The 13,241-nt window shown below is 41.0% G+C and overlaps 1 protein-coding gene across 1 annotated transcript in view; it reads right to left on the bottom strand.

The window, feature by feature from the left end:
- The window catches only part of CUNH3orf67 (chromosome unknown C3orf67 homolog), a 220,966-nt gene extending 210,913 nt beyond the window's left edge, over positions 1-10,053 (bottom strand). Inside the window, exons 1-3 of the mRNA XM_028786032.1 lie at positions 9,737-10,053; positions 7,585-7,674; positions 4,810-4,903 (exon numbers count right to left, since the gene is read on the bottom strand). Of these exons, the coding sequence (XP_028641865.1) occupies positions 4,810-4,903; positions 7,585-7,674; positions 9,737-9,757 (205 nt within the window). The 5' untranslated portion in view covers positions 9,758-10,053. The remainder of the gene's footprint in view (positions 1-4,809; positions 4,904-7,584; positions 7,675-9,736) is intronic.
- Positions 10,054-13,241: the final 3,188 nt, after the last annotated feature.

The raw sequence follows: 13,241 nt of genomic DNA, 5'->3' as shown, positions 1-13,241 counted from the left end.
TGAGGGGACTCAGATAGTCAGTGAAGGTAGTCTTCAAGAGACAACCCAGGAACTGAGCTTGGAAGAATAAGCAGGAATTGGCCAGGCGAGGGGAAGGGGTGAGAAGAGAGGGAAACAGACTGTAGGTAGAAGCTGTCCATCTTATAATGGAGGAGGGATGTTCACGGGGAAGGCTGTAACAGCTGGAATGAACCTCAAAATGTTCAGTCACCTGCTATAAGACACTGAAGAGGGAAAATAATAGATCTGAAAACCAATCATTTGAAACCTTGAAGGCATGAAAGACACTGGCCAACCTAAAACCAGTGGGACACCACTCATTCATGAAATTCTCCAATACAGATCAACTTGATTGTATACTAGGTAAACAAGTCAAAATAAACTGTTTCTGACAGTGGAATTTGCTTTCTGAAAATGGTTGGGAAAACGATGAAACCTCTAAGCACTGCACAGCATCGTCATCAGTGCTGCTCATGGAAGGAGGGCCAGGCAGGGAGTGGAGGTGGGCTGACACACAGACACAGTATGACGCACAGGTGTGACCTGAATACACGTCAGGTGGACCTCACTGCAGAAATGACATTTTGGTAAAGGCTTAAAAAGAGGAGAGGAAAGAGGCTGAATTTCAAACCAGCAACACGACTTGAAGGGGTGGAACACAGGCCAGAGAAAGAGTAATGAGAGAGAAAGACAGAGAGTGAAGAGGGAACCAGACAGTTGATATTACCACTGAGAAGTTATTTTTACTTTAAGAAATGCTACCATTTTCAGGAGAGGAATTACACTCCTAACTGAAGAGTTCTACTCTGGCTAATTTGGTGATAGACTGTAGAGAGCCCCAGCAGAGAATAACTGCAATAACCCACGCCTGAGAGAGTGGGGTGGGCAGCACCGAGGGGTAAGAAGCAAGCAGAGTTTCAATCTTTTTGCCAGTACCAACAATATCTTCTTAATTGATTCAGTGAGAGAATAAAGAAAAACAGAAGCTGGTTTAATGAGGAATTTTGGTCTCGTCAGTTGAAAAGACAATGCTATTTGCTAACAACTTGAATGAGGCAGCCTAGGTGGGGAAGGGGATTATGAGCAGCCTTGCCAGGAGCTGCACTTTCTATACACTACTCTTAGGCAGTCCAGAAAAATAGACCAGTAAATACCTGACTGTAAGACAGGAGTCTGGGTAGAAATGGCATTAAAAATCCACAATCCTGAAGCTTATAACCAAGGCGAGCACATAGCTACAGAGCTAGATATAAATCCAGGGCACTGTGGCATTCAGATGGTAACAGGAGGAGAGGAAAGACAAAAGGGAACTATCCATAGTCTAGTAAATGGTAGGAAGAACAAAGGTTTGAGATAGCCTAGGAGGGAAGTGAGACAAGCCTATCAAGGAGGCTCCATCTCTCTCAGGTGCTCCCAGAGCTGATGGTGGACTGAGAACCTGCCACTGGTTTGGGAATGCAGGATCATTCATTCTGTTATGAACGTTTAATACAATGGTGAGATCAAAATCACTTAAGGGTTTTAAATGGAGCAAGACATAATTTAAAAAGAATAGCAACGTAGCAGTAGGAGGCCTGGGGGAACCACAAGAAGCCATCCTCATCTTTCAGAACAGCTGAACTTAGGCTGTAGGGATACAGATGGCCGGACACACGCTATTTGATTCAGATGATTCAGCGGGGAAACCAATGACTTTGAACGTGACTCTTGGATAGAGTCCCTACTGGCTATTTATGTATGACAGTGATGCTTCTCACATGGGTAACTCCATAGAACACAGTCCATGCTCGAGGGTGCCAGAGATTTATCTAACTGGTGAATGATACACTAAAGTGTCATTACCAAGGGCAGATGCTTACAATTAGAAATTAGAAACAGAATTGTCAAAGTTTCTTATTGTGGCAAATTTAACAAACTTATTGAACATCAATTGTATGTCATCATGGAGTTAGAGGTTACAAAGAAGATGATTCACACCCTGGAGAAGTATACAGCCTGATAATCAGTATCACACGCCCCTTTATTTGATGGGTGCTTTTATTTAACTAACAGGCACATGGGCCTGGGTTCAATCCCTAGCAACAGAAAACAAAACATTAAAACAAACGTCTACTGGGCACCTTCCATGCACCAGGCACTGTGGAAAGACGTGTTGTTGGTACCTGACTTCTAATTTTAATTTCCGTTATACACTGCACAGATTCTAGGCTTTCTATACCATTTCAAGCACTATGGAACACACACCCAGCTAGGAACTATGAGGAAGCCATCGTTTGCCAATGACATCAATTAATTTTAAAAAAAATTAAAAATAATTATCTTTCAAGCTCAGTTTCTTATATTAGTTTATAAAGAAACCACAGGGCTACAGGGAAGGCTCAGTAGGTAGACACTGCTTGCCAAGCTGATAATGTGAATTCCATTCCCAGAGCTCACATGATGGAAGGAGAGAAACGATTCCCCCAAGTTGTCCTCTGACCTCCATGCACACCGTGGTGCATGCATATATTGACATGATAATAAATAAATGTAACAACAACTTTAAAGCACAACCGATTTATTTATTTAGGATTTATTTATTTAGGATTCATCAAGAACAATTTAATTCAGAAAGATTACTATTTAGGAGCAGTCAGTCAAACTTACATAATTTCATTATGAAACTTTCTTGTGAGTAATATTGTCAGAAACACAAATGAACTATCGAATGTCAAGTTTGCATAAAGTGTATGTTTATTCTTAAAATAGGAATACATAATGATAATTGAACTTAATTTAGATGCTAATTCAAAGCCACTTCTCCTCTATTCAAGACATGCTTTCTAATTTCAGTTTAACCATTCCAACCTCACACAGAAGGTCATTTTATACAAGTAAAAATAACTGTGAACTTCTCTTATCAAAACTTCCAAAGAGCTCACGTGAAAAGGATAGTGCCAGAGAGACCACACAAACTGTTTCATTTGTTACACTGCTGTGCATGCTATGGGAAAGCCAGATTAATTTTTAATTGCAGGGCATTGTGTAAGAAATACATTAGAAGATTCTTCTGTTTCTTCTAATTAAAAGCCATCATCGTTACATTTAAAGAGGTAATTATAATACATTAAACCAGATTTCTGAGGAAATTAAGGGGAAAAAAGCCAAAAAACCTGAACAAGAATAGAAAGAGGGAGCAGGGGAATCTGTATTTAGTCGCTTGGGTAAAGTGAGGACTCTTTGTCAGAGCCAAAGAGAAGGCTGCTAGGACTGAGTGATGCCATCAATATCATGACCATAGATGCAGAGGGCACTAGAAGGCAGTTGGATTGTCTTTACAAGCCTAACAATAATAGCAAAAAAGATTCGCCAGCTTCAAACAGCCATGTTCCTAGAATGTATCTGTTTCATAAAGTCGATATCCTGAAACAGGTGAACTGCACCTCTCTCTTGTAAGGAAAAGAACAGCTATGTTGTAGACATGCATCCTGACTTATTTCAGGTCACTTTACTCACAAATACAAATGTATATAAAAATGAAAAACAGCAGCAACAAAGCACCTGCTGTCAATCACACGCTCGACTGGGGACTATGAAGAAGCCATCTTTACTTATAGCAGCAAGTAAATTCAAAAATCTTAACAATAATTATCTATTCTCATTCAAGGTTGATTTCTTATATTGGTTTATAAAGAAACACAGGCACCACTCTTTAAATTAAGTCATCTTCCATCTGTAATTTGCATGGCTTGATTCCCATCTTAGAAATTTAGGATGTCACATAGTGTTTGAAATGGTACATAAAGCCTAGAATCTGTACAGTTTACAAAGAAAATTAAAATTAGATATCAAGTATGAACAGCATGTCTTCCCACAGTACCTGGTGCCTGAAAGGTACTCAATAGATGTTCTTTTTAATAGGTTTTGGGTTTTGCTGCCAGGCATTAAACCCAGGCCCATGAGCCTACAGGTAAGTGCTCTATCACCAAGCTTTACTTACAGTCCCTCAAAAAATGTTCTTAATGAATGAAGAGGAGATAAATGATAAGCGCAAAAGAGAACTGCCTATTTCTACAAAATATTAGAAATCTACAGTTAGCTGATAGGACATGGTCATGAAAAGTCTGGTTATATGAATACATTATATTACTTAAGTCACATCACTTGATTGAAAGCCTAATCTGGCCAAATTCCAACTACAGCCTTAAATTCCAACTACTCACTGTCAACAGCTGCCCTTCTGGGTCACACCTCTAAGTCAGCTCCCAGTGTTCTGTCTGCTTTAAAACCATGTTGATAATTTCCACACTGGAATCAAGTAACTACTGCAGCTGTCTGTTAAATAACATTCATATCTGTACTTATTAGATATTAACATTCCTAAAGGTTCATCAATTATTGTTACTAATAATGTCTTGTATAAATTATTTCTATCATTTTTTTTTGTTCTTAAAAAAAATGAAGTCATTGTAACTCACATGAACTCTTGAGTTCATGTCAAAATTTCACCTTAACTGCTGATTTTCTAATAAGAACTCCGTGTTTATTAGCTCACCTGTAAAGCAGTATTGTAAAAATCCCTCAGGCAGAGTTAGGCTCAACAATTTAACAAGTGGCTACTCAAAAAATCTCCTAGGTCTTAGAATCTCAACAAGATAGTGGGGCAGGATTTGTTCTAAAGTGCATGGCATACAGCTGATTTCCACATTAAACGTATCATGTGACTTCACACCAGTGCCTGCCACAGAAGTCTTACCAGTATGCCTGCTTCTAAGACACAAAACGTAGTTCTGTCAAATGTTAAGGTGCCATATTAGAAGTCGTACTCACGGATTTGCTTATTCTCCTTTGGTAACTGGATTCTGTTGGTTTGGCTGCTGCCTTCCAGGACAAATACAAAACTTTTAACTTCTTTATCAAACTCCTATGGAACAAAATGAAAACAGCAGTCATTGAAACATATCTTATTTGGCTTCTTCTACAATATTGGAACTGCAAATCAACAGAAAAGACTCTCTCTGTCTTCCAAGAGACATAAAAAATAAACTCAAACACTGATGATATTTTTTTTCTGAGACTTGCTGTGGACAGAAAACAAAACCACACTAACCACAAGGCTAATTTCTTATTGTGAGAAAACATCATTCCTCCAAATGGGAAAAAAAAAAGTTCTCCAACTTCAGGGATTCCAAAGCCACTAATCTGGCTTGGGATAGAGCTGCTTCTTTCTTCCTGTACACATCTCTATCTAGGTGCATGGCTGATTACCACCCCATGCTGCAGCAGAACAAAGTACCTAACCAGTGCTGAAGCCACACTACACGTTCTCTGCTTTCAGGACTACCTCAAATGGAATTAATTATGTATTATTCACATGCCCCGTGACTTTCAAAATTCTCAATATAATTTATTTAAAATCAATATAAATTAAAATATAACAATTAAGGCTACCTAAAAAGTTAAGCAAGGGGGCTGGAGAGATGGCTAAGCAGTGGAGAGCACTTGTTACTCTTTTAGAAGACTCAAGTTCAGGTCCTAGCACCCATGCTGGACAGCTCACAATCACCGATGCCTCCAGGGAATCAGATGCTGTCTTCTCGCCTCCAGGAGCACATCAGAGTATATGGCATATACTCACGCAAACACACACATACACATAGAAATAAATCTTCTTAAAAACGAATTCTGTAATAAATATGTCCAGGTAGTGTCTATTATAATAGCATCCCCATGTACTTGCAATGAACATACATGGACCAAGTGTATTATTAATTTTACTTATGCACACATTGGGCCTGTATTTAAAAATATTTCAACATTGCCACAAAACACTTGTATGCTGGTCTGTACCCAACTCTTCAAATATAATCACTTCCTATTGGCACTAGCAGCTCTCTCAGTTCCTGACACAAGGATTCTGTTTGGACTTCTCCCTCTCCTTGGAATACTCTTCTATGCCCCAGCCTCACTTGATGCCTGGTTGACTTTAGCACTTGTGTTAGTTATTCTGGGCAGCTTTGATGACATATCCAACATAAACAACTGAAAGCCAAACAGTCTTTATCTTAAGGTCAGGATTTCAAAGGTTTTAATCCACAGTTCCTTGGGCCCTGGGAAAAATACTGTAATGGTGGCATCATTGGTGATGAAGAGCTTCTTCATGGCAGACAGGAAGCAAGGTAAGAAATGGAAACCTAGGGTCAAGGACAACCTCTGAATGCCCAGCCCCAGTGATCTACTTCCTAGATCTTGACCCCATCTCCCAAAGTTTCTACAACCTCTCCAAATAGCACCATGTTGGTACCAAGTATTTGAACATAGGAGCCTGTAGGGATACATTTACATTTAAACCACAACAGAGCTCAGTGCCATGAACCTGGGAAAGGCTCCTCCGACTTCCTTGGTGCATACTTGCTGAGTGGCCCTTTTCCCTCATTGACAGTACCAATTAAACAACTTTCATCTTTGTCCTTCCATGCCTTAACGTTTCCACCTATCAGAGAAGCATGTAGCTATCTATCTCACTAAGGTATTTACCTTATAGAACATTGTGTAATATGTTTAATGTCATGCTTAACAAATATGAAACACTTAAAGGTAGCTCTAAGTTTCATCGATAGGTATTCTTATTCTTCCCTTGAAGGCATTAGTCTCTTGCTTCTAAACAAGAAAAAATTATATTGAGGGAGACAGGATTTTAGGTATAGTTGCAGCAGGCAGGACTGGCTCCCACCTGATTTTCTTAGGAAGTGGGGGGTGTCAGTTTCTGATGAGTGAGAAGGCCATGGTTGTGGGATGGGATTGAAAATCGGCAGTTTTGTGGTTAGAAAGCAAAGATAACAAGCAAAGCTCATTTTGGAGACTGACAAGAACATAACGGGATAATGTTCTGGACTGTTGGTGTTGGATTTATAGTGCTGTCAATCCCAAAGTATTGAGATACCTAGACAGGGGCAAAAGAAAGACTAGGGATCTGGCAGGGACTAGCTAGACCAGTGTGATGATAGGACAAAGCAAAGGCATTCAAGGTCCTTACTGGAAAGTGACTGAAACATGTTAATATCTGCAGTGGAGTGAAAGAGGGAACTCAGAGAAAGTAACTAAACCTGACATGAGGGAAACAGAAGAGTATGTGGCCTGAAGGTCCCAATCAGACTGAAGAACAAACATGGCATGGTTGACCTGAACAAGTGACCTTAGAAATCAAAGACTGAGGTCAGAGAAAGATGTCTCTGTGTCTCACTTGGAAATTTCAGAGGTCCTCCTGTTTGTGGTGATGAGGCAGAGGCGAGATGGGAAGGGTAAGGCTGCTGTAGAATGGAGGAAGGCATTAGAGATGATGAAATCAGGAAACCAAGAGGCCCAGGGCTTAGAAAGATTTTCTCCACTAACATCAAAGTCAACTAAAATGATGAAGCAGGACCCAGAAGACACAAAGCAGTTACACACTACATGGTAGTTTTAACCAGCTAAGGAGCCAACAACATGAAAGGCTTCGTGAGTGAAAGAACGAGAAAATCACTTCTGAAGTCTGACAGAGGCCTCTTTGTTCTATAACCTCTCCTATTTCTTCCCAGGATTCGACTCTTAATTTCTAACACTTACTTTCCAAATCACAGACGGACTGCCCAAGATCTTCCATTTCGCTCCAGGATTTTTCCCCTGAGCGCTAAAAATTTCAACAAATGCACCTCCCTAGAAAATAAGAACAAGAAATGCAGAGTGAAATACAATGCTGTGGGAGAAATTGTATCTACCACAAGTTGTCTAAAACTAGTGTTCCAGCCATCTGTCAGTTAACAGATTTGGGAAGAAGCATTATCCCTGATTTGATGCCTAGTTTATACCTTGGCTGTATACTGAGCCACAACCATTGTGATTTGGGTCGCCTTAGTAGTGAGTAGGGAATCCACTTTTAAAACCATGATAAACATCAGTTGTGCCACAGAAATATTACAGATGGGGCTCACTGACCTGACATGAAGAGTATGGATCAGATCTGTAAAGTATTCTAAAAATACCAGTCTAAAGGGCTCAACCTCAATTTGTGAACTAAGCCAGTAAATTTTTATCATTATGTGTGAATATAAACTTAGCAGTCATACTGACTGGGGCTCAGTCAACACTTTCTTTTTAACTTTCTGAATTTGGAGTTAATGTCTTGATTTTTTTCCATCTCTCAAACGATATTTGAGGATTCATCTGAGTTGGATCACACAGGCTAGCAAACATTTATCAAGGCCAATACCTGGCATATGGCAAAGGCTTAATAATGCCATCAAAGATTTAGCGATAGAGGGGAAACATAGCTCAGATCCATTCTTCATAAGGCCCAGGAAGGACTGGACTAAACGAAGGGGGTTCTTTCTGAACATCTCTGCAAAATCCTTTAAACAAATAAAACTGGAGACAAAGAGGAAGAACAAAAAGAATATTTTCTATAGAGTGATTGTTACCTACTATAAACTCAAGACCAAAGTCATACTAATGTAAAAATGCTAAAGATATAACTGCCCATGTACTCTGCTCATAAAAATGGGAGAATTAAATGATTATCTCCAAGGAAGAATTTATTGAAAAAATTTGAGAAGCTAAGATGAAGACTAAATATGGCTTAAATTACAAGAAGCACATGAAAAAAACCTGTTGTTTTTTTTGTGAAAACTTACTACCTTTTTCCCTGAAGCAAATTTTGCCTCTGACATCCAGACAATGTCTCCCTTCATATTAAGTGTAAAACTGTATATGCTACTGCTTCTAAGGGCAGGTCGTTTTGTTATAAATTTTAAGTTTGAGACAGCTGGGTTTATAACCCAGCCAATCTTTTCCCCCACTTCTTTTCCTGTTTTCCAAATTGTCCACAGTAGGCATCTGTTATTTCATAACTTTATACTTGATCTACATGAAGTGAGATTAAATGAAGTTTATTTTAAACCATAGACTATATTTCTAAAAAACGAGGCAAAAGAACTGCACACAGTGCTTTAAGGACAAGTAACCAACAAAGAGGTGGAGCCTGGGGGATGGGCCACTGGGTACTCTGACAATAGTCCTAGTAGCAAAGTGAAGATGCCCTATAGACTGCTAATTTCAAGGTGAGTACAGAAGACCTAGGGCAGGAGAGTTCAGCCATTCAATGAGCTAAGAAAAGAAAGCCATCCGGTGGACAAGGTGATTGAACTCTCAGAAGCAGCCTGTCCAAATGCAATCCTTGGATCAGACTTGGCTGGGAGTTGCTTTAAAAAGTAGACTGGCTAACCCCATCTACACATCTTCATTCTCCAGATCTAGACGGAGGGTCAGGAAATTTGTATTTACTCCCCAACTAATCCTGATGTACCCCCAGGCAGGAGAGTCACAAACAGGAAAAAAAACACAGCACAGGTGCTTACTTTAATTCTGGGTTTAAAAGGATTCATTCTGGGATTCATTCATTCACTTTTTTATTTAGCTCCGAGATATCAGAGGGTATCAACAATGAAAACTCCAGGTGTTTAACAATTCAGGATTTCTGGGTCCTATGCTCAAGGTTCTGATTCCGGGTGTGTGGAGTGGAAGAGGGTCACGACATGCTCTGTAATCAGAACCACTGATTCTGCACTGGAAAGCACTGAGCTGGAAACGTGCACACCTCAAGGTCACCACAATTTATCAACTAATTATTTTTCATCCCAGGAGTGGAGGCTTCACACCTAGAACACGGGCCAGCTCACCCTGGAGGAGGAAGTCAGACAGTGCGAAAGTCCTTTTGGGTTACCTGGTACTCATTTTTGAACATTCCCGCAGAGGGCCCTGGGTTTGGCAGGCACAGAGTTTGTCGGCTGGAGATGGACGGGCAGAGCCGGCTCTGGGCCCCCGCTGGCTCGGGCTCGCCTCCGTACCTCGCGCCTGCAGTCAGCTGAGGCTCCAGCTGCCGACCCGCGCCATCGTGGGTCCCTCCCGGTCGCCGCGGCAGGGGATGGCACAGCGGCCTGCGGGCTCCGCCGGCGGAGTGCCTGCGTGTAACCTATGTGACCGCCCAGCAGCCACCTCTGGGTACAAACCGACCGCGCCCGCGGGAACCGCGCAGCCCGCTCTGGGGCTTTGCTGCTGCGCCCATTGGCTCCCCGGAGGCGCCTGCGCACTGAGCCCTTCGGAGTGCTTTCCCTCTGGCTAGGCTGAGCCGTTGCCCAGGCAACTGAGGGACTTGTCCACCTGTAACTCGTAACTCATTACCCACCCACCCCCAAAGCATAGGGTTACCTAACCCAAGGTCTAACTCGGATCTTGTATCTTCACACCGGCTCTAAGTATTGTAAACTCTGGTAACTGCTGTTTGGTCGGATGGTCTTTGGTTTATACACTCCCATACTTGGGTTTTTGAGAAATAACAAAATGTAAGTTTGGGAAGGGCTAGGAAATGAAGGTGTTTATTCAAGGTCATTGAACCCTTTCAAAGAGTAAGGCTTCTGAATTAATCAAAGTAATATACACTGAGGTAAGTCCTCCAGATACCGTGCTGAGAAACTAGCTGTGAAACAGTAGGTCCGACCTGCACCCGTGTTACAAGTTGCGTAAGAAAGGCAGTACTTAAATGAATGAGAAAATAATCTCGATTTGGGCCGAATGCTGTGAACACAGACAGGGAACAGCACCAAAAGAGAGTTTTAGTTTGCTATAGATATTGTAAGAAGTTACCACAAAAGTGGCTTGAGAATGAAAGAAATTTATTTATTCTCTTGTAGTTCATGAAGGAGTCTGGAGGTTTGTGGAGAATCCTTTTGGTAATTGTCACCCCGTGGCTACAGCTCACCAATCCTGTTACCCTCCCTCTCCCCTATGTGTCAACTTTGTAGTCTCTAATGAGAATACATGAGAAGATAGGCAAAGCCTTTATTAATTACCTTTTCTGTTGCTGTCACTACCTGACAAAAGCAACCCAAGGAAGGAGAGTAATCCGATCTGGCAAGTGTAATTAACCTGTAAGCCCCACCTCTCCAGAGACCAGGTAACCTTCTGGGATGCTGGGAATTGTAGTTCTTTGAAAATAAGAACCGCCCCATGGAAAAGTACGGTGACCTAAACAGTTTGGTCTCTATAAACCCTTGCAACACTTGTCTCAGGGCCACTCACTAGGGAAATTCCAGGTATTGGTCCTGACTAAAATCCATCTCTTGAACAGTACTGAATATTTAATAAAGCTTGTGTCAAACTCGGCCCAAAATGGCGGGCTTGCTTTTTCTGCAGCAAATCTCCAGATTAACACAAGAAAGGCATGATGGCAGAAACATGAGGTCACATTTTATTCCTAGTCAGAACACAGAGATGAGTACTGATTCAGATCTTTCTCCATTTTATTCAGTCTAGGATCCTAGCCCCTGTGGTGGTGCCACCCATGTTCAGGGTGGATCTTTCTTAGTAAAACCTCTCTGGGAACACCTCCAGAGACTTACTCAAAGCTCTGTCCCTCTGGTGATTCTAAATCCAGCCACAGAGGCCATTTGTATAGTTCAAACCACCTTCAGTCAGCATTGACCACGTCTCTTTGACTGATCCAGAGTCAGAGAACACTCCTAATTCATAGATTTGTATGTGGTAAGTATTGAAAATTACTAAATTGGGGGAAGGGTTAAGTTTTATGCGATAGTAAATAACCATGACATTCTATTTATCCCACTATGTAAACATTCTATCTAAATGTTTCTTAAATCAACTCCTCTTCCCTTCGTTGTAGTCTCCACTCTGATTGACCTTTTGATTGATAGATCATTTTTTCTTCCCCAAGCTATGGTAACACTTTCCTATAACATTCTGTTGATAACCCTTTATGATGTGGTAAGAATATATTTATAAAAAGCAAATTTCAGGGCTGGGAAGTAGGTTCAGTCAGTCCACTACCTATCATACAAGCAATAAGACCTGAGTTTAATCCCCAGTGCTCGTGGAAAAGCTAGTCCATCTGTTGTCCCAGATCCTGAGGAGATAGAGAACGGAGCAGGGCCAACTCTGAAACACGGTGGCCAGCCAGCCTGGTGGAATTGGTGAGCTCTCGGTTTGGTGACAGACCCTGGCCAAAAATAAAGTGAAGGGTGATGGAGATAGTTGATGTGAACCTCTGCTCTCCACACACATCCACATGCACATGTATACACACCACATGAACGTATACATATGCCACACATAACACACACACACACACACACACACACACACACACACACACACACAAATGCCCGCCCGAGTGCGCGCACGCTACAAAGTAAAAAAAAAAAAAAAGTGAATCCAATCACACCAGCTTTCTGCTTCTCATCCTTTTATGGGAACAGAGCCTGTGATGGCGATGTAAAATCGAGCCCCCACCTCCTCTCCGATTCCAGCCTACCTATTTACCCACCCTGCTTTCCTTCCAAGCACATTGAGTATTTTTTAAAGTTCATGTTATATTTGGCATGTTCCCTTTCACTGCAAGCCTTTATGGTTAAGAGCTTACTTATTAAGGGTAAATCAATAACCCTAATTAAAAATCAACTTAACTAATTTAATTCGTGTGTGTGTGTTTGTGCATTCATGTGCACACATGCATGCATGGAGGACACAGGACAGACAACCTGTGTGAATCATTTCTCTCTTTCTACTACATACATCTGAGTGGTTGAACTCTGGTGTAAGCACTTATGACTATGGATCTATTTTTTGGAACAATAACCTCAATTTTTATGAAAAAAGTGACAGATCCAAATATGATAATCACTGTATATCTATGAGTGTTATTATTCAAGTAGTTTTGGTTTTATTACTTATTTCTTCATTTTAAGGCTGTAAGAATATAGAATCATTTGCTGCAAGGCCAAAGACTGGCTCCTAACCCTCTGAACTCCTAGCAAATTGAAGACATTGATAGTAGTATTTTCATTTGTTAAGTTAGGTATAGGCCTATTCAGACAACGGGTAAATCTGAAAGCTGCCACACTCAGATCGGCTTGACATATGATGAGCACTGCCCTTAACACTCACAGTGGTGGTTGGCTATAAAGCAAAATAACCCATACATAGTTCATTAAAGATACGAGATTTAAACCAGAGATGGGACAAAATCCAGTCTTATAATAGCAATTGCTCGTCTTTAATTTGGATAAATGCTAGTTGTGTGCAGAATCTTGGATTTGAGTATGCCTCCAAGAATGTCTACCAGAACTGTGAGAGAGAAAAAGCCAGCCTCCTCAAATAACTTGGCTTAAAACAAGCTATTTATGTGTATTATAAAAGACAGTAAAACTGTTTCT

This window comes from Grammomys surdaster, unplaced genomic scaffold, assembly GCF_004785775.1.
Source record: "Grammomys surdaster isolate TR1022 unplaced genomic scaffold, NIH_TR_1.0 125428, whole genome shotgun sequence".
Taxonomy (NCBI): Eukaryota; Metazoa; Chordata; class Mammalia; order Rodentia; family Muridae; genus Grammomys; species Grammomys surdaster.
This window is presented reverse-complemented; position numbering and strand designations above follow the sequence as displayed.